Source organism: Manis javanica, chromosome 4 (assembly GCF_040802235.1).
Source record: "Manis javanica isolate MJ-LG chromosome 4, MJ_LKY, whole genome shotgun sequence".
Classification (NCBI taxonomy): Eukaryota; Metazoa; Chordata; class Mammalia; order Pholidota; family Manidae; genus Manis; species Manis javanica.
Genome location: NC_133159.1, coordinates 159,207,801 through 159,229,508, shown reverse-complemented (window position 1 = coordinate 159,229,508; position 21,708 = coordinate 159,207,801). Strand labels below are relative to the sequence as shown.

General features: G+C 36.0%; 1 protein-coding gene across 10 annotated transcripts in view; it reads right to left on the bottom strand.

The window, feature by feature from the left end:
- CDK12 (cyclin dependent kinase 12) overlaps positions 1 to 21,708 on the bottom strand; it is a 58,660-nt gene that overhangs the window by 18,589 nt on the left and 18,363 nt on the right. For 5 of the 10 annotated variants that reach the window (XM_037022651.2, XM_073235551.1, XM_037022650.2 and 2 more), the window contains exons 7-14: positions 18,622 to 18,678; positions 18,142 to 18,243; positions 13,584 to 13,661; positions 12,505 to 12,621; positions 11,899 to 12,030; positions 9,102 to 9,313; positions 7,708 to 8,160; positions 3,469 to 3,886 (exon numbers count right to left, since the gene is read on the bottom strand). In XM_037022651.2, coding sequence (XP_036878546.1) covers positions 3,469 to 3,886; positions 7,708 to 8,160; positions 9,102 to 9,313; positions 11,899 to 12,030; positions 12,505 to 12,621; positions 13,584 to 13,661; positions 18,142 to 18,243; positions 18,622 to 18,678 — 1,569 coding nt within the window. Of the gene's footprint in view, positions 1 to 14; positions 3,887 to 4,060; positions 6,467 to 7,707; positions 8,161 to 9,101; positions 9,314 to 11,898; positions 12,031 to 12,504; positions 12,622 to 13,583; positions 13,662 to 18,141; positions 18,244 to 18,621; positions 18,679 to 21,708 lie in introns of those variants that run through there. The other 5 variants (XM_017648566.3, XM_017648568.3, XM_017648569.3 and 2 more) reach the window with 4 other exon arrangements.

Sequence of the window (21,708 nt, the reverse complement as noted above, 5' to 3'; positions counted from 1 at the left end):
TGGAGCAAAAGTGGTATAGTAACAGGAAATATTTAATTTTCCAATCTCCACTTTCCATTTTTATAAACTGAAAGAAAAAATTTTAATATATTACAAAATATCTGTACATAAACAAGGTACACCCGATGGGGGGCAAAAACAAGAGAGAGAAAGGAATATACAGTGTCAGGAACCTAAATCAGGGAGAATGAGGTGGCAACTGACACTTTTCTGATGCAGCATTCTCTCTCAAAACCTGCTGGTAACCATTTTAGTACTGTAACTACATATGCATATTATATATATACATACACACACACACACAAGTGGTTGGGTGATGTCTATGGCATAAGCTAGCAGAAGTCCTACTTACAGATTTGTGCTAACTGTCCTGTTTTTAAACATAGATCTGATGTTGTTTTCAAATCCTTATCCTATGGGCAGGTGAAGAAAAAACTGAAGAATCTGGGTCAAACACATTTGTTTGCAAAACCACAAAAATTATCATAGTCAAACCAGTTTTGCTTCTCATTCATGAACAGAATCAGATTTCTCATCTGTTCAAAATAATGTATTTAATGGACTTAGTATCTCCCATGGTACAATTAAAACAAAAACAAAACCACTTTTGAATATAATTGGGTTTGTAATTTTCTAATAATCAAGTTGAAATTCTGCCAGACCTTTACTTCCATCATATTTATAGATAACATAGCTGAAAAATTAACAAATATCTTTTCTTCCCCCACACAGACTCCAGGATATTTAAGTGAGATTTTCTCCTCTGCTTTCAGGAGCAGTCAAAATTACCAAACTTTTTTTTTTTTCATTTTAAAGGTTAGACTCCCAAAATGGGGGTGGGAGGTGAGATGGGATCATACATACACATACACACACACACACATACTTACTATCACCCCTTTCCCTAGTAGTAGGGTTGGGGGAATGGAGACTTAAGTATATTATTTAGAATATTTGGCATAATTAAAAATAATGGGTGGGAAGGGGGAGGGAAAAAACATTATTGATAATTGCTGATAACCAAAATACAATTAAAATATAAAGATAATTTTATTCATATTTGATGGGAAACCAATCTTTTCACTGAATTGATACTTTAGAAAGTATCCCAGGCTTTAAGTCCTTTAAATCAAAAACGAGAGTGGGGCCCAATGTCTCAAATTCAAATATCCTAAAATACAAAGGCCCATGTCTGAGGACTAAAAAGTCAACAGACAAAGGTTAATTTTAATGCAATTTACCAATAGCATGTCAGTGAGTCTAGTAAATCTAATTGGACACACTGATATAAAAAGCCATCAATGCCAAAATGGCTGGAAGGTTCTCTTTCTAATCAGTGTTTGGCCCTGAGGGAAAGGCCAGACCAAAACCCAGAGAATAAAGAAATACACACACCGGATATCTACCTATTTCAGTAATGGAAAAAGTCTTCATGTATCTGGAAGAGGGTTCTTCTTTAATTTCTTTAAAGTTTTTTTTTTATTAGTGCACCTTTCTCTTACAAGTAGTTTTTATTTTTTAATATAAGAACTTGGCATTGAAACATGAAACTTCGCTATTCTCCAAGATGAAGCACATTTGCCTTTCTTTGTACAAGGGGGCTAACCTATGTTTCACAAAGATCTAGGTCTGTGCAGATAATTTATATGAATGTGTACGCTTTTAAAATACATTATATGCTGGTACTCACATAGAAATGGAAGCTGGAATGAGAAGCCTCCCAAGTTATCCAATCCTGAATGAAAGCCTTTCCCTTTTCCATTTCCTGTTCATAGCAAAATTCTTGCCATGAAGTCATACCCCTTTTACCAAAACCAAAACCAAAACCAAAACCGAACCTCTCTGAAGGAGAATCCCTGAAAGAATTGGCAGGATATACATGCTGAGATGTGTATATGTCAATACTGTTCTTTCTCATGGTCTGTTCTTCTAAAATTATTTTTTAAAAAACGTCTCAGGTATTGATAATATCTTCAGAAAAATATCCTCCCTAAACTAAGTTACATTTCCATGTATTTTCAGGGTGTACTTTTTTTTTCTCTTTGACAATATTACAATGCTCTGTTTCAAAGTTTTTTTGACATAAAAATATATGTGTAAACAGTATGCTAACTGCTCTTGCTAGCCCTCTAGGTCTGGAGGCATCACTTCTAATCCCAGCTCAGCAGCAATGTCCTAAGCTGTCTGCATTTATAAATCAACTTCACCATCAGAATATGGTTTTTAAAAAAGAACCAAAAAACATTTTAGAATTGAGAGTTACAGAGAACAATATAGGAGTTTGAATTTCCTTTCCTTTATTTCAAAAAATGTAAAGAATTATCCCAGGTTCTTGGGCATCTCAACAATTTTTTTCCAAACAAATGCCTCAAAAAGAGGGAAAGCGAGAGAGCAAGCGAGCGGGAAAGAAAAACTCTATAAAGATGGGGTAGAAGAGGTAACAGATGGGGTAAAGTCTACCTACTTGCCCAAGAATGCCACTTTCTACAACCTGCATGTGCAGGGAGAGGGGGCATGTCTTTGGTCAAAATGGAGTAAACTTTAAGAGTGAGTAATTTATTTGGAAAAAAGGTATGTTCAAGATGCTCAATGGGGAAAAAAAGAACTCACTTGAAAGCAAAAATGTGAGATGGTGGAGAGGAAGGAAACATTTATTTAAATCAGTCAGTCACTCTGTTTCCCTTATCACAAAAGCCTAAGAGCAGCTCAAATTTTGTGAACACTATTCTCTGTAAGGAAAACAAAACAAAGAAACCCTAAATTCAAAAGAAACAAAACCATAAAAAACCTCAGAATTTTAAAAACCTAGAGAAAGCCTCTCCTTAAGCCATCTCAAAATTTAAAGTTTTTTCTTCTGCTCAAGAAGTGCAGGCAATGAACTAATAAAACATTTACTTTCCAATTTAATGACCCTCTCCATATTCTCTACTTGTATCTACTAGGTAGAGTTAAAGTAAATGATTTGGCTGTAGCCCATCCAGGGGAATCTGGTGCCAACGTCATTACTTTATAAGTCACCTACTAGTAGCAAGTGAGTAAGGAATACAACAGACAGCTTTGCAGTAGTCAAATGCAGATGATTACTTCGCTCTGGTAAATTATTTCATTAAAGGTTCAGAGGACTGGATGGAAGGATGGATAGGGAAGGAATCTTTGAGGACACTCAAGTCTCTGGATTAGTAAGGAACTCCTCTCCCTCTCCCTCTTGGTGGGACTCTTGTAGGCCCCCGATAGAGTTTTCCATAAGAAGAAGACTGAGCTGGGGCCCCCCAGGTAAGGCCTGTTCCTGAACTGCTGGCCCCAGTGGTTCCTGGCCCCAGCTCCCCATAGTTTTGCAATTTGGTCTCTGCATGCACCACAGAATTGCTGCTTCCCTCAGCCTTCAGGAATGGTTGCCCAACCACTGAGTGTAATGCTAAGGGAACCCTGGTGAAACGGAGGTCCTGGTCCCCTGGGAACTGCACTGACCCTGTGCCCTGGTAACTGCTGGACTCCCCAAGGTGGCTCACAGAGCCTGAGAAGGTCCTGTTCTTCACCAGGGTCTGGGTCAAGGATTCTGTCAAGGCTGGACCAGAGTTGCGTTCATCAGTGTCAGTGGCACTGAACCCTGTTTCAGGCCCATCAGTGTTTCCGTAAGTCCTGTTGGGATGGGGTCGGGTGGAGTATTCCATTGGTCTCAAGGCCTGGTGCTCATGTGGCAGGTGGCCAGGAGGCTCTGCTTCAGGCTGGGATAAAAGTTGCAGCAAGGCGGCTGTCACGGCTGGGTTCAACTCCTGGGGGGCGCTGGAAAGATCGCCTTCAACCAGAGGGGGTGGAGGTGGCGGCGGTGGAGGTCCGGGGGGCTCAGGGGGCCTCTTCTCTGGTGGAAGAATGTGAGGAGGACATGCTGTGGAAGGGTTACTTCTTTTAAACACCATCTTTAAAAATCACATGTGATTATAAAAACAACACACACACACAGACACACAGACACACACACACACACACATACACACACTCTCCAACATAAACAAATATCAATACAAGTAAACAAATATGTATAAAGAATAAAATCTTGGAATCAGGAAATTGCAGTTTATAAGGAAAATCAAGTGTTTAAAAGTAAAACAGTTGCATTCTGGATCTAACAGCTGGCGTAAAAAGATCGTATCTTTCAAATGATTGTCCTGATTTTTGTCTGAGATTTCCTCCATTTCCTTCCTTAAGGAACTGTTCTAATATGTAGGCTGTTGGCAGCCTCCCCGCCCCTTTTTGCTGTTGGATCAAAACATTAACGAAAATAAGGTAGAAAGAAGGAAGATGAGAGGACAATACACATGCTGTGGTCACATTTCTAGGACACAATCTTGCTGTACAATAGGAGACCTTGCATGGACTTAGTGAACACGTTTTACAGAATGTTTGATGATATAAAGTTAACACCTGCAAGAGAACTTCAGGAATATACAGGAGAGATGAAATAAAGTAAAAACCTTTCATTATCATCATGTATAAATAGACACTTACTTCTCCAAACTTCAGTCCCGTCTCCCCATAATCACATTCTAAAGAAAGGAATATTAACCACCATACTGTGTCATTCAGCTTCCCATGTTACAGTAATTTTAAAGACAAAAGTAATCTTCTGCTTTGTTTTCCAACCTCCTTTTTCCATGCTATGAGAAGAACCACTATAGCAATGTTATGCGGAAAGGGCTATTGACAAACACCTGTTTAACTTGGGAGACAGTGACAAAAACTGAGTATTTAGAAATGTATTTAACTAAATACTACACTGTCTTTCCAAATATCTTTGGCTTTCTTGACTCACCCCCCCAATTTTTTCCCCCTACTGCTAGCTAAATTTGCCTAAGCATGGCAATCATTGTCTGATAATGAACTCCTGTGAAGGTAGGAGATTAGAGGTAAAATGGCATGAGTTTGAAGACAAAACCAAGTACAGTCAGAAGTCTCTTTAGAGAGTTAGGAGTCACCCTGCTAAAGAAAAGGTTTAATGTTTTGGGCTATCTTCCAAATAATCGAATTCTCTGGTTCCCTATGAAGCATATTTTTAAATGTCCAAATAGTCAGTTATTATCTGAGCTAGTGGTATAAAATCATTACTTAGACAAGCCAAAAATGGTTTTGTTATACTTAGGTATTTTGGTAGCATATGTACAATTATATTTTCCAAGGCAGTAAAATAAGTATGCATTCTTTCAGCGTGTAAATGAAAGCACTCTGAAAACACTTCAAAATTGTAAAATTGTACAGTGAAAGGATGAAGTTAGGTGATATATGTAACATACAAATTGGGTGACCAACAGTCCCAGTTTGCCCAGCATTGAGGAGGTTCCTAGATTGCCGACTTTCAGTTTTAAACAGGACAGCACAGGGACAAGTTGGTCACCTTATATATGGTACCCACTCAAGTTTTTTGTTGACAGATTGGCTGGTTGACTAGGTAGCAGGGAAAAATGAATTTAAGGACAAAAAATTAGCTATGGAAAACTCACAACTTGAAAAGTGGACATCCTGAAAAAAGAGCACTTACTGGACTATAAGCATCTACAGACCTCAGAGCTTTTTCCTGTGAATATTGCATATCTCACTATATAAGAACATCATAGTACCAGTTATTTTTAAAATTATTTTTGGACTATACATGAAATGGAACTCCAGGTTTTTTTAATACTGGGGGCAAACAACTTTAAAAATGCCAAACTGCAAAAGTGGGCAAAGTTAAACTTACATTCTTCCAGCTATACTACTATTCATGCTTAAATTTTGCCCTTTATGTAAAATAGTTGTTTCCATAAAAATAACTAGAGCTCAAATTCTTTTGTATATATGAGAGAATGAAAACTTATTTCAAAGTAGCAAAAGCAGATGGATTGTAAAGAACTATTAAAGTAAGGTAAATAAAACTTCTTAAAGGAATTAAATATCACATTAAAAAAAACCATACTGTTGTAAGAGTTAAACTGTTACATTATTGCCAATTCTTAAGAATCTGCACTAATGCAGGGAGGTATTTATGAAATATACTTAAAAATTTCATTTGACTTACTAACTTTCAACCATAATCCTTTCCCAACAAGTAGAGTAGCTAAACTGTAGGCCAAGTGATAGACTTTCATCTTCTCTGGCTTATTCAGTCTGCCCTCTGGTGGAAATGCTAATGAACAATACAATGGCTAAATGAGAGGTTATAGGGGACAAACAAGAACAGGAAAAGCATGGGAGAGACACAAACCGGGTAATTCAGGGGTGACTATAATAATTATAAGTGGAATTTTTACTCATTTTTCTGAAATAAATCCAACAATTTCTGGACAAAGGATAATTTAGTTTAATCTCACCATTTGGTTGATAACTTGTTGGCTCAATTATTGGGTGAATTTCTTTCAGTCACTATGCTAATTTGAACCACTTCTTTCAAGTACTTTGATTATAGCTGATTTTTTTTGCTGGGGGTGGGGAGGATCTAAGAGACAAGACAAAGAGGCCTAACTTTAATTCTAGATAAGCTTTCTCTGGTATTCCATGTGCCTACAGTCTAAAAATAATTGGATTCAGTATGACAGAGTACCAAAGTGAATTAAACACATTGAAAAGAAACACATTAACAGAGTACATGAGTTCTAGTTCTGCCTCTGCCAGGAATATGGTTCTAGCAGTGGGACCATGGAAAGACTTATTTCAACTCTCTGGACTGAAGTTTCCGTATCTGTAAAGGGGTTAATTTTATTTATGTTATCTTCCTGTTTTAAAAAGCTTTACATATGAAATAGTTTATATATTTGAACCTATACCAGTGGAAATACCATATACTTTCTACACCATCCCATATGAAATGTGAATGCAAGGACCCTAAAGTTGAAGGTCAGTGTACCTCGTCAGCCCTTGTGCCTCTTCTCATTCCCCAATTCACGGGGTCTTCACGGACAGCAAAATTTCCAAGGAGTTGAAAACACTTTCAGATAAGTAAAAATTTTGCAAATAGACTGTCAATCAGAATTGATTAGAAAACTCAAACATCTTTACCTCTATACATTCTGTGGTCATGTGAGATCAAGACAACATATTTCCTTTTTTCAGATTTTTTTCTTTATATTATGCTCACTTCCTAATCTGAGGTCCATTCAATAGTCTTTTCCAGGAACAAAATTTAAAGAAATCATTTTTGCATGTTATTATTTTTTTGGAAAGGAAGTATATAGTGTAATTTACTTAGAAATATTATCAAATTATTCTTCAGGAGATTAACAATATTTTATTAGGGTGTTCTTGACTGTATCTTTCAGGCAAGACTCTGGTATTCAGCATTCACTACACCAGAATATGTCTATTTGTATAATCTGATGATGGGTTGTTTGGAAAGCAGATTTTAAGTGCTAGTACTAGTTGGCCACTGTACACACAGTGGTTTAAGGTGGATCACTAGCTATGGTTGTGGTTTCCTTGGGTTAGAATACAGGAGCTTTACTTACCTACCTCCTACGAAAAGGACAAACAATCAGTATATGAAACGTGCTTTGAGATGCTTTGAGACTTAAATAAAAGAAGCCAGCCAAGAAATACATCACTTGGTGTTATGTTCTCCTGTAGACTAGGTTACAGAAAAACTGAAACCGAGGCCATTGATGTGAAAAAGAAAATGTTAAAGAGATTTTAAGAGGATCAACAGCACCTGAGCTCAATGAGATTCATGACTGGTCTGTTTACCTGCTGCCTCCTCCTGTGGCATTGTGGGAGTTCTTCGGTGCCCCTGTGGCCCACTGTTCTTGTCACTGTTGTTTTCCTCCAGGCTGCCTGCTGGCTCCTGGGTTTTCATCAGCTGACTCAAAAGAACTGCCAACATATTCTGCATGTCAGCTGGTGTGCTTGAAATTTCAGGGGTTGTCTGTTCTGCTGAAAGCTGGACCACTAAGGCCGGAGGTGCTTCCTTTAAAGACTCCTCTGGGGCCATGGGCTCTGAGTCCTGCTGCTGGGAAGTGGCTTCCGTTAGGGCACTGATGGATTGGTTCAGGGCCTCCAGTTGTTGTTGTATCTCTGGGTTGGAGTGGATATTAAGTAGCTGTGCCATCTGAGGAATGCTCAGGTCAGTTTGGCTCTGCAGCAGGTTCAGTAACACTGCCAATTCACTTTGATTCAACTGCTGTGTGATGTCACCAAGACCTATGGAGAGACAGCAGAGCCAATATAAGAGGATGAGGCAGGGCAAGGACCTCTGCCCTCTTCAATAGGCAATAGTAACTTATAATATCCAATGAATGAAGTTTCATTTTTCATGTCTCATTTTTCATGCCTCAAATTGTCATAAGTTTATTATTTATATTTTCACTTAAAAATAGATGGATTAAAACATTTGTATTATGAGTAAAAGTATTTTCATTTTATCTATATTCTTCAAGATCAGTGACTTTCAACCCTTACTGTACACCAGAATTATTATTATGAGAGATTTTAAAATTCAGATGCCTCAGGCCCCATCCTTATAGATCTGGCAATTATTCGGGGGGGTTTATGTTTAAAGCTTTCTGCCTAGATGATTCTAATGTACAGCCAGCACTGAAAACCACCAATGTAGGTAGACAGGGAAGGGAAAGTGGGCCAAAGAAAGAATATCTGTAGCTCACAAAAATTAGTGGTACCATAGAAGAACTCTTTGTTATAATAGTTCATTATTATACAGTTTTGGATTTTGGATATATTTAGATCAAATAAGTCTATGGAAATAACTACACTTAGCAACTGTGATATAACATGATTAGACTCTAAGAAGCTCTTACCAAATCTAACATAAACAGGGCTCCAAACTGTGTGCTGGAGAGCCATGTACGAACTAACCTTTTAAATTTGGCTTTCTTAATTCACTAATTTATGCCACTCACCTAATTGAAATACAGTGTTCCTTATTTCAGAAAAGGAAAATAACCTATTGTAGGCCTTTTAGACCATAGGTACAAAACTTTATCTCTTTCACCCCATTAGGAGGACACCAACCTCTTTATTAATGCATCAGTGGCTAAAAACTAAGACACACACACACATTCTTGCATTTGACCTTCAAACCCTGCCAAAATGTGCGTAATAAAAGTGCAAAGGCACTGACTGACCTACTGCATCCCCAGCCCCAGGCTCCACCTTGCCAGGTGCTGGCTGAGGTGGTGCTGGGCTGCTATTCTTCACAGGCTCAGCACTTGTCCCTGAGGTAGTTTCTTTTCGAGAGGCTTTGGATGGTGGTGGCTCTTCTACCACAACACCGCTTTGTCGTTGCCGTCGCCGTTTCTTACTCCATAATTCATGGCAATCCTGCCAGTGGGGGAGGCTGGAGAAAACAAAGCAGAGGGGAAATATGTGTGGGAATGCAGTAGTGAGTAAATATAAGAACAAGAGATTAAAATGGGAAGGCAAAGAGTAGTGGGAATTGGAAAGGATAAGGGAAACAAAACCAACCAGACAAGTTAGTAAGTAGATGGTAGCAGTGTTAAAGGAATCATGGCATATGCTAGTCTGAGAAAATAAAAGTCCAAAAGTCCAAAATATTTCTACAGTGAGAAATGAGGATCTTGCTAATAGCAAAGTCACACCTGCTATATAAATGCCGACATTCCACTGACATAGTTAAGTCTTATACCTGTTCTTGCTTGGCATAACAAGAATAAAAGGAGAACTTTATTGGTCAAGTTTCAGTTGGGAATAAATAGGACAGAGATGACCGGCTTATTAATATCTACAAAAAGCCCAGGCAAGGTGGTGACTTAAATCACCTTTGTGTGAAACTGGATTAAGTGTTACTTGGTCTGTGAAGACCAAAACACTGGTCCGTTCTTCCTTCTGCCCACTGAATTTCCATGATTGGATATTTTCATTTGTGGGGTTTATTAGCATATTTTAATATATTTATTGTATTTTCAGACATCCCCATCCTCCCATCCTCAATAATGCAAATAGTCCCAAGAGGCCAAACCTTACAATAAAGATTATCATTGTCAAACATCTCTGTGAGAATCCCCAAATTTCAGTAAAAAAATGTATGTATTTCAAGCAACATTCAATGTTCAGCAAATGAATTTGGACATTTCCTTTAGAAATGCAACAATCAGATTTTTAGTTACTACTCAGTCTTTAAATACTGTGTATTTCTTTATGATATGAAGTTTTTCTGTAAGAAACTTACAAAACTCTGATACTTAAACTGTAATGCTGTCAGTAATAAATTCAAAGATAAAAAGCTTTTTATCTGCCATAATCCTATGAGGATCCTATATGACACAGAAAATTCTTAAGATTCTAATGATGAAAGAAAGACACAAAGACCCTATTTTCTACATCAAAATTTAGGACATATGACTTGACAGTGATACAAACTATCTAAAAATTAGGACTGTCCATGCAAGCATTCTGGATATACATGGTCACTACAGACAGGGGATTCAAGCAAATGGAATGGTTAAGAGTAAAAACTAGAGGAATACTTTCAAAGAGGTTGTACAGGGCAATACGCTGGCAATCCAGGGACAGAAGATAGCCTGAATCAAGTTAAAATAAATCTCTTGAACATAAGCAAGAGCAATTATTTTCTGGAGACATCTACCTGGGCAAGGGAAACAAAATAAAAATGAACAACTGGGACAACATCAAACTAAAACACTTCCGTACAGCAAAGGACACCATCAACAGAACAAAAAGGCAAACCATGGTATGGGAGAATGTATGGTAAATTATTTATCCAATAAGGGGTTAACATCCAAAATATATAAAGAATTCATATGATTCAACATAAAAAAAAACAACCTGACTAAAAAATGGGCAGAGGACCTGAACAGACATTTTTCCAAAGAAGAAATACAGATCGCCAACAAACACATGAACCACATCGCTAACATCAGGGAAATGCAAATGAAACCAATAGTGAGCTATCACCTCACACGAGTAAGAAAGGCCACTATACAAAAGACAAGAAATAACAAGTGTTGGCAAGGATGTGGAGAAAAGGGAACCCTACTACACTGTTAGTTGGAATGTAAACTGGTGTAGCTGCTGTGGAAAGCAGCATGGTCATTCCTCAAAAAACTAAAAGTAGAAATACCATACAACCCAGTAATTCCACTTCTAGAATTTACCCAAAGAAAACAAAACCCCTAATTTGAAAAGATACATGCACCCCTATGTTTATTGTCACGTTACTTACAATAGCTGAGATATGGAAGAAACACAATTGTCCATCAACAGATGAACAGATAAAGAAGAAGAGCCACAAATGAGCCACAAAATGAGAAAGAAATCCTGCCATTTGCGACAATATGGATGGACCTAGAGGGTATTATACTAAGTGAAATACCAGGTAGAGAAAGACAAATACCATATGATTTCACTTATTTGTGGAATCTAAAAAAAACAAAAAATGGACAAAACAAGCAGTAGACTCACAGACACTAAGAAGTGACTGGTGGTTACCATGGGGAAGGGTGGGGGTGGGGAAGGGTGGGGGAGATAAAGGAGCACAAAAATCTCAATCATAATATAAGTTGGTCACAGGGATGGTAGTGCAGCATGGAGAATACAGCCAATGGTTCTGTAACATTTTACTATGCTGACATATATTAACTGCACTAGCTGGGGTGAATATTAAATGTGTGTAACTTTTGAACCATTGTTTTGTATGTTTGAAACCAACATAATATTGTTTGTCAATTTTAAAAAATCAGAAAAATCAGAATAAATACCTAAACCTACTGCTTAAAAAGAAAACATGAAATAAAACAAACCTATCAACCGTAACACTCAAGGACACCTCTCCATTTGGGATTTGGCCATTGTAGTTCCTTTTAAAAAACTATTATTTTGAATTTCCCATCTCCTGAGGCCTAGGGGAAGGTTTAGGGTCACTACATGGCCACAAGCACTTACTCTGGAGGATCCATTTTGCTGAGTTCAACATCTTTAAGGAAGTCACTCTGTAGAGTCTGCTCAGCTGTGCAACGTTTGCTAGGATCTAGTGTCAGCATGTGGTCCAGTAAATCAAGTGCTGCTGAAGGAATGCTGTGGAAAGAAAAGAGAGAGAGAGAAAGAACAGGTTCACAATGACCCCACAGTTCTTAAACTTCTAACATTGTGTTAAAGGTTTTTGACTTTCCAGTTCCCCAAAAAACTGTGGAAAGGGATTTGGAAGCTGGCTAAATAAACAAGCAAGAAGATTTGCTTACACAGGATTTAAGAAATACTATGATACAGGCAGAAAACATGAAGCCAGCAGTTCCATTCTCTTCTTTTTGTTTTCACAAAGAGAATTACGAGAAAATTTACATGTTGTTCAAAATAAAAGTTTTTAATCACCTAAAGCCTTCAGAGAAAATTCTAAAGGGCTATAATAAAACCCCTATGTTGTTCAAAAATAAAATGCTTTCGTACGGTGTGCTGCCGTAATAAATTTGGGTAACACCTTCTCCCTAGGCCAAGCAAAAGTTAAGTCCAAACACCAGCCAAACACAGAAACCAGATTTTTTGTCAACTCACAAAGAGAATTCTTCCCGTAGACGCCTTCTATATTGCTTCTTGGGTTTCATGGTATTGAAGTACGGCAGCTTGATAACATCAGGCCACACAGCTGGACAAGGGCTACCACAGAGTCGACTGAAAACAAAGCAAAAGGCCAAAAACAAGAAGTGGTGAGCTGAGTCAGCAGCATGGATTCTGGAGATTCCAGAAGCAGGAATTTTTACCTCCTGAAGTTTGGGGTATCTTGGCTTATTAAATTAGAGGGCATGCAAAAAGGTAAAACCTGAACTCATTGCTTTAAAGACAGAAAGACCTGGTTACTAGGTAATGAAGAGAAAATACTGGTGAAAGAGTCCAAAATAATCCACATACTTGGTTTTGCTTTGCACATAGATTTTCATTACCAACTTTGTTCTGTTCAGTTAGTATTAATTTCAAATTTAGTATAATTAGTATTATACTTGTCCTATAGGTCCCCATAGGGAAAACTGGCAAGAGTGTCAAAGCCAGCAATTTTGATGGAAAATCAACTTCATTGCATAACAAATAAAGTTATACACCACCTAAAAAGAGTCTATATGATTCTGCCGTACTCTTCCCTTTAATCCTATTGAATAAAATAATCTAAATCCCATCCCATCTCTAGGCCTTCCCAAAATCTTCTATTACACGTTCTATTTTCTAATTAACTGTTTACATGCTGTTATCATTTACTAAATCCTGAGCTCTCTGGAGGCAGGGATCTATCTTACATATTTCTGAATCCTACAAAGAAAGGAATTTGTTATAGGACAGTCTCAATAAATGTTTGATGATTAAGTATGATCTTAATCTAACGTAAGAATTGAACAGCTATCCTGCAAACAACTTTTAAATGAAGAATAAAAAAAAAAAAGGTAACGTAAGACCTAAGAAGTAGATGTAATACTTTATATATATAGCCCATGACAAAATATATGGTAAACCTGGCTGAGTGAAGAGAAACTTACTTGGCCATAAAGAGCACAAAATCATTTAGTAGAGCTGAGAAGTGTTAGAAATTAGAGGATGAGATTACTTATCACACCTGGGCACACAGAGCACATTCACAGCTGTACCTGATCAGTTCTAGCTGAGCCAGTTCCAGATTGGCTTGAAAAATAGGCTTCTTTGTGAACAGCTCCCCAAGGATGCATCTGGAAAGAGTAAAATTGAGAGGTCAGGAAAGAGATCCCCTGGAGCCTATTTAAGTGTGTCTCAATAAACTTTCACGGTGTATCAGGCTGTATCCAATATACCATGTTATAAATTAGGCTGAAATTGCAATGTCTGAGTTTCATAAGAAAATATTTCTTGCAGTGAAAACAGTTTAAAGAATTTAAATTTGCCAGTTTTGCCATCTATACAGGATAGTCCATAAGAAGAGAAGGAGAATCTAGAGTGCTTTTCCATCAATTTCACTATAAATTAACTAAAAAAAATCCACATGTCAGCAGTTCCCATACAGAATATTAGCTTTCTTCATTCATCTGCTCTGTACAATGTGCACTATACTATAGCCTTCTTCACATTGTATTTGTGAAGAAAAATTTACTGTGATCAGCCAGGATCAGTTTCAATAAGACTTTGAAATACATTATGTTTAAACACCTTTACCATTTTGAACAGGCCTTTCAAAACCATACTAACATATTTATTACATAGTCTACAAGTATCTCTCCACAAATTATCAGTTACTTAAGGAAAACTAATAAATATTTAGGGAGGGAATAATTTAACTAAGTGACCAAAATTAACATCATCACAAGAAGCAAACAGAGTTAATATAAATACAAGTGTATTTGTATTTCCTTGAAAAGAACACTTACATAGTGTTCCAGCCAAAAATTAATAGCCTGAAATATAGTAACTGGTGTGTATTCTTCAAAAATGTAAATGTCATGAATGACAAAGAAAGTCTCAGGAACTGTTCCAGATTAAAGAATTACAACTAAATGTAATAATACATGATACTGGATTGGATCCTCTAATGCACCATTTCTAGGACATTACTAGGGTACTGACAAAATCAGAATACGCAATGTAAGCTAAAGTATTCTATCAAATTAAGATAGTGCACCAATGTTAAATCTGTTGAATTTGATAACTGTATTATGATTATATATAAGGAAGTATCTTTATTCTTAGGAAACATACATTAATTAAGAGGGAAAGGAGCATGATACATACAAGTACTTTCAAATAATTCTGGGGAAAAATGTGGTGTATGTATACATAAACACATTTTATTTTATGTATATATTGATTATGTTGTACAATATGTATGTGTATATACACACAGACACATCTATATACAAATATGAATATAAAATCAAATGTGGAAAGATGTTAAAAATTAGTGAATCTAAAATGAATGAATCTCAAAATATGCTGAGTAAATGATGCAAGAGTAAAAAATAGTACTGACTACACTTAAATAAAAAAAATTAATTTTACAAGTAAAAAAGTATATAAACTTTATGACCTCATTTACATAAAATTCTAGAAATGAAAATCAATCTACAGTGACTGAAAGCAGAACAGTGGTTGCCTGGGAATGGGATGGTGTGGACAAGCGAGATTACAAAGGAGTACATGGAAACTTTTGGAGGTGATCATTATTCTTGGTTGTGGTGATGGTTTCACTGGTGTATATAATACGTCAAAACTTAAACTGTACACTTTTAATATATGCAGTTTACTGTCTACCCCAAAGGGTTAAAAAATTTAACACATCTAGATAAAGGCTATACTTAAAGTTCTTTGTACTATTCTAGTAACTTTTCTGTAAATTTAAAATTATTTCAAAATAAACATGAAACAACAAAAAAATTACATGAATACTCTATACTGTTTTATATGCCTGAAATACAGCTGACCCTTGAACAATGTAGGGGTTAAGGGTGCCAACTCCCTGCATAGTCAAAAATCTGTGTATAACTTTTGACTCCCTCAAAATTTTACTATCATCCTACTGTTGACCTTCTAAGTCTTACACAATAACACGAGCAGTCGATTAACACATACTTTGTATGTTTTATGTTATTATATACTGTATTCTCACAATAAAGTAATAAGCTAAAGAAAATGTTTTTTCCAACTGTTGCAAATCTCCAAAAAATTTTCCAATGTAGTTATTCAAAAAAATCCATGTATAGTGGACCCACGCAGTTCAAACTCATGTTTGTTCAAAAGTCAACTGTATTTCATTTTTTTAAAAGTGGGGAAGAAAAAAATGGACAAAGAATCACTTATCTGGCCTGTGCTCTGAAATTAGATTTATTTACAAATACTCACAAAAGCAATGTTTACATAGTTTTACTTTGAAATTCTTTAGCTTGACTCAATTTAAGCAAAAACAAACCTTGCTTTTAAAGTTATTAGCACTTTTCTGTTAGCGCTGGTTAATCTCAAATGACAAATTCTTACTTCTGATATTCTCTCAAACCTTACCCAGAGAAAGAAAAGTAAAATTTAATTGTTTTTAACATTAATTGCCAAATCAAATTCCAAATACAGTGCTGTCATAACTGGTAAACTAAGAGGCAGAAAGAAAACAACCAATCAACCCAGTTGGGTTTTCAGATTCTAGGTAAATAATTTGTTGTACTAATCTTCCTAGTTTCTTCCAATTTTGAAACTGAACTGTTCCATCAATTCTCTATAAAGAACATCTCACAAAAATATCTTCAGAGAGACTACTACAGATCACCAAAGTAGTATGCTGACATCAAAACCAAGCAAAATCTTAATTCAGTGACTCACTGTGCCTTAAACAAAGTCTAATCTTCAACAATTTTATTTTCCAATTATATATTTGTGTTTTATTTTATTTCAGTTCCCAGTCCTTTGGTGGGTAAGACATCATTCTGTAATCAACACTTTGGTACTGCACTGAGGTGGGAGGTTGCACAGATTGAAACTGTAGTACCATCAGAGTTATGAACTTTCCCTGTGCATCTTAACGGGGTGTTAACTTTAGAGCCTAGTTGTGACAATTTAAATGCTAATACTGTTAAAGCAAATAGTCCAAAACACAAACACACCCAGCTTGAGTCAGTAAAATTTAACTAAAAGTTTTGTTTGAGTTGGGTAGGCTACCACAGAAATCATGCTTTATCCATCACCTTTTTGACTTTTGAAACAAAACCCCTGCGGTGCCCCCTTTTAAAGAGTGATATTAATACAAGAGGGAAAGAATGGTAAAAAGTGATATGCTCCACTAGGAAGTATTTATGTCAGAATAGAAAGTGTGGAGGTCAAGGTCAAAGGTTATGCATAAACCATACAGCATAAGAAACAACTAACATTGCACAATTAAAATGTCTATGCCTAACACAAAAACTGTGGTCTCTAAATATAATTTCCCACTAAAAGGAACTAAGACTCTGTAGAGAAATGGCTGATTCTAGGTCTGGGGTATGAAATAAACAGGATGAGGTTGGAACCAGAAAACAAGGCTATCCAAGACTACTATGGTTTTGTCAAAAGGAGTGATAAACTCCCCCTAGCCAAAAACTAAACAGCATGAACAGGAATAAGGATGATAATGGTTTAAAACATATCAAGTATGTGTAACTCTGTAAGTTCATAACTAAACAAAAAAAAAAAAAACTGAAAAAACCCTCTTTTTGGTCATCTTTGAAGGATGCTAGGAAGCCTCTTCATTACCTTGAAAACTGAATGCCAAGAATTAAACCTGTATCCCCAACTTTTATCATTTGTACCTAGGTTTAGTCAAATAAGTAAATTATCTTTATTCCAGGAAGGAATGATATAATTAGAATATCACCATCACAAAACACTCCAAATATATTAACAGATGTGGATCATTAACAGCTGATAACATTTCAGAAAGAGACAATTGTATTTTTTGTAAAGTGGTATGTCTGTGTGTACATCTGCCCTGTCTGAATATTTTATCAGACATTGTTTAGAACTCCCTGTTTAGGTAATAATAAAAAGCAGACTGATTTGCTGTGGATTGTCTTAACTGTTTTTATATTCCCTACAGATAATGTACCTAGTTATTGCCTGTACTCTGGACAGAGGTTCCCACTGCTTCCTCCCACCCCAACTCTGATGTACCTACCACTGACTATATAATCTGCCCAAAGTACTCAAAACCATCTGTAAAGTAGTTTTAGGGTCAGTGAGCAGTTGGGAATCAAACTTGAATTCACCTACAATTTATAAGAAATTATTTTATAAAAAATAATTATTAAAAAAAAAGAACAAAACACCATGAGCAAAAAAAAGAGCAAAATCCAATAAATGACCCAATTTCTTCTAAGGGAATTAATTATAAGGTGCTGGGGGAAACCCAAGAGGGATAGAGGGAAAATTTGTAATTAAAAGACTTGTGATAATCAATTACAATCTATGAACCTTATTTGAATGGGTTTGGATCCCAATTCAAACTAAGTTAAAAAAAAAAAAGACAATTGGGGAAATGTTTAAGAAAAAAAAGTATGTCTCTGATATTAAGAAATACTCAACAGATTTTTCTGAAATCTGGCTAAAAGGTTATGCCCATCTTTTTTAACTTAAAAGCTGCAAAAGTCGATGTTAAGAGAAAACGGGATACAAATTCAACCATATATGAATATACAAAGGAAAAAGTGAAGACAGTCTTACCCACAGCTCCAAACATCTATGGCTGGTGTATAACGCTCCTCTCCCAGCAGAAGTTCTGGAGGTCGGTACCACAGAGTAATGACTTTGTTTGTATAAGGGCGACTGAAATGTAAAAAATAATCATGACATAAATTTACAATGGCTTCTGATGAAAAATACTTGCACAATTAAATGCAAACAGAAATAGCTGCCAACTGAAGATGGGATTGTCAAAATAGCTTATAGCAACCTTACAATTCAAAAATAAACTGAATAGAAGTAGGAGATGATGAAATAACTTATATTCCAATTTGGGTTGATTTATTTCATCCTACGTCTGATTCAAGAATTCAGACAGACTTTACTACCCAAAATCTAAGCTGTAACACATTTAGAAAATTAGGGAACTCAAGACAATTATTGTAATTTGTAGACTAGGATAGCCAAGAATTAGAAGAATTCTTTCCTATTTCCCACATGTAAGTTAGATGAATGCCTTACCTCTCTTCAGAGTTATAGAGCCGAGCAAGTCCAAAATCTGCTAGTTTGATTTGCCCACTGTAAAACAAAAAATGTTTTTTTTCAAAAGTAATAGTTGTGGTCTCCAAAATACACCTAAAAAGTCAAGGCACTAAAATGACTACAAAAATGAATTTTAATACCAAAATAAAATAAAATAAAAATAAAAATAAATTTTAAAAAAATTATAATTTTAACCTCTGCTCTCTTAGTTCTATTTTTAATGGGTACTCTCCCAGACTAAGCCTCTTTTGACTACTCCAGTTTACAAAGCCTCAGGTTTTGCTTTCATTTTTGTTTTCCTTTTACTACTGTAATTATTGGACTTGACTTCTTAATTAAATATTTTTATTTCTTGGCAAACAACAGTGGCCAGAACCTGTAGGTTAAATATTTACTGCTGGGGCAAAAAGGAATGGATCATTCTAGATTAAGAGAGATTTAAGAGGCCCAACAACCAAACCCAATTTGTAATCCTTTACTGATTCTGCTTTGAACAAACTAGATATATAAAAGACATTTTTGACATCCTGAAAAAAGTATAAAATATGGACTGTTAAAAAGTAATAATTTTGTTAGAGGATTTAGGATTTAGCAATATTTGTAATTTACTTTCAAATAACTCAAGCTAAAAAAATTTTAAAAAGCAAATATAGTAAAACATTGCATAAAAATATACATTGATTATATTAATATCTTCATTTTTTCTTATAATTTGACATTTTTTCATAATAAAAAGTAAACCAGAGAAACACTATGGCTATAAAAGATTTTTTTCAAGCAGAGAACATAGGTTTGACCTGAGCAAACAATTTTTATGATGAACGAAGCCCCCTTTTATTAACATACTGCCATCACTTTCTGTATCATAAAGATATACAGCTATGACTTTAGAGGGGTTCTCAAAATGTAATATGAAAATTTAGTAAGAGTCACCTGGAAAGCTTGTTATACGTTTCCTGTATCCCATTCCCAGACATGCTGGGTCAGCAAGTCATGGCCCATAAATTCCCATTTCTGATAAGCCCACAGGTGATGCCAATGCTGCTGGTCTGAGAACCACATTTTGAGAACCACTTCCTTATACGGATCATACCCACATTCCACTCTAAGTATTCTATCTTTGACAGTTATGTCAAGTAATATTTTCACAAACTGCAACACAAAACGCTGGAAAACTACTTAAAAACCATTTATTAACTTTTGGATTAATCATGTTTATCTAAATTCTTGTGTAGCCTATTTACTCACATTTACTGCTTGTATTAACACACCTCTTGGGAAATGAAAAGCCAGCTCACTCTTTTTTAAAGGACTGGGGATATCTCAGATGACTGATAGCTCAGAACACGCAGAAAAGTGAGATAGAAGAAAAGAGAGGCTATGCTAGGAAGTGCTTCTCAAAGTATGAGCAATGAGATAATATTACAACAAGGAACTACTAGCAACAAAATTTTACATTAAATCAACTCTTATCTTTCCTAGTAAAGATGATGAGCACCTTATCTACTTGCCCCATACATCATTACATTTTTAAGTTCAATTTATCAGCAGATTCTGAGAAAAACAAAAAGCAAAGGAACTGGAACTTGAGCCCGATATTAGACAAAAAGGTTCTTCAAATTTCTTGGCATCCTTACTGAGAACCTGAGATTGAACTAAGACTTAAGTACACAGTAGGACTGAAAGGTTAAAATAGCAACAAATAATTATGGAAAATTAGGTTGGACCTAAAAAACAACAGCATCTAGCATTCCTAATCCATTTCCTCCCCTTCCACTCTCAGAAAATGACCTTCATTGAAAACAGAAGTCATCAGGTGGGAGCTACTTAACATCCTTTCATCCTTTTACCTATAAACTTATTTGCATCTGTAACCTTCCCCTCTTCTTCCCCTTCAATAACAGAAAAGGTGTGTTAGTCTCTTCTCTTGTTCAAAGATAATCAATAACTACACTTGTGGCCACTACCACCAGTGACCTTTATGCTAACTCTTCTAGAACCTTGCTCCTTTAAATTATTTTGGGTCTTTTCTGAATCCTTAACTTTGCCCTATTGATTTTCTCTTCCCTTCGGCATTTAAATATGCTCAAACCTCTGTATCCTTGAATAAAAAAATTAATAAAAATAAAAATTAAAGATAACCTGCCATCACCTTCCCATTAACTTTGCTGCCCACCCACTCACCCCCACTGTTATTATGGACCTTTTTTAACTTTCAGATTCTCTTCTTTGGTCTTATAATCTGTCTGCATCATCTGACACCTTTAACCACTTCTTAAACTTGCCTATTTTGCATTCATGATATTTCCCTATTTTCTTCCTATCTCTTTGACCACTCCCTGGGGTTCCATCTTCTGGTATCTTTTCTATGTTTGATAACTCCCAAATCTATTTTGTTAGTTTGGAATTACCATTTGGCCATATGCCTATTAAATATCACTACCCTGGATAGGCAACAGACATACCCAACAGGGATTTATTCTTCACCCTACCCTTCCTGCTCTTCCTTCTGTATTTCCTATTATTGACCATTGTGCCACTCATCTAGTTAGTTTCTCAAGTCAAAAATCTGTGAGTTGTAAGTACTTTCATTCATTCCCCATCATTTACTCACTCACCAAAGTCTACTGAGCCACCAAATCTATCCTGTTAGTTCAAGCACTGATCATTTCTTATGGGGTTCTTAAAAGGTCTTCCTGCCTCCAGTCTATACCCCCTTAGTACCATTTAGTGACCTCTCCAAAACAGAAAATGAACTGTCTCTCTCCTCTACCTAAAACGATTTGATCTTATTGACATTTGTTTAATGAAGACATAATGAACATGGTGAAGCACAGCCCTGCTTTCCTCTCTCTCTCATTAACTGCTTTCTTTTCCTTATTCAGCTTAGGGCTCCTTACCATTCTCTTCAGGCCATCTCACTCAGAAGTCTCTGTGTTGGCAGAACTAAATAGGCAAGAGCACAGACTGGATGGATCAGACTAGACTATGAGATTCCTGCATCCTGTTTAGCAACTTATGGAGGAAGTTCAATTTAATGGAGAACCTCATCAGCTTCCTGCATCT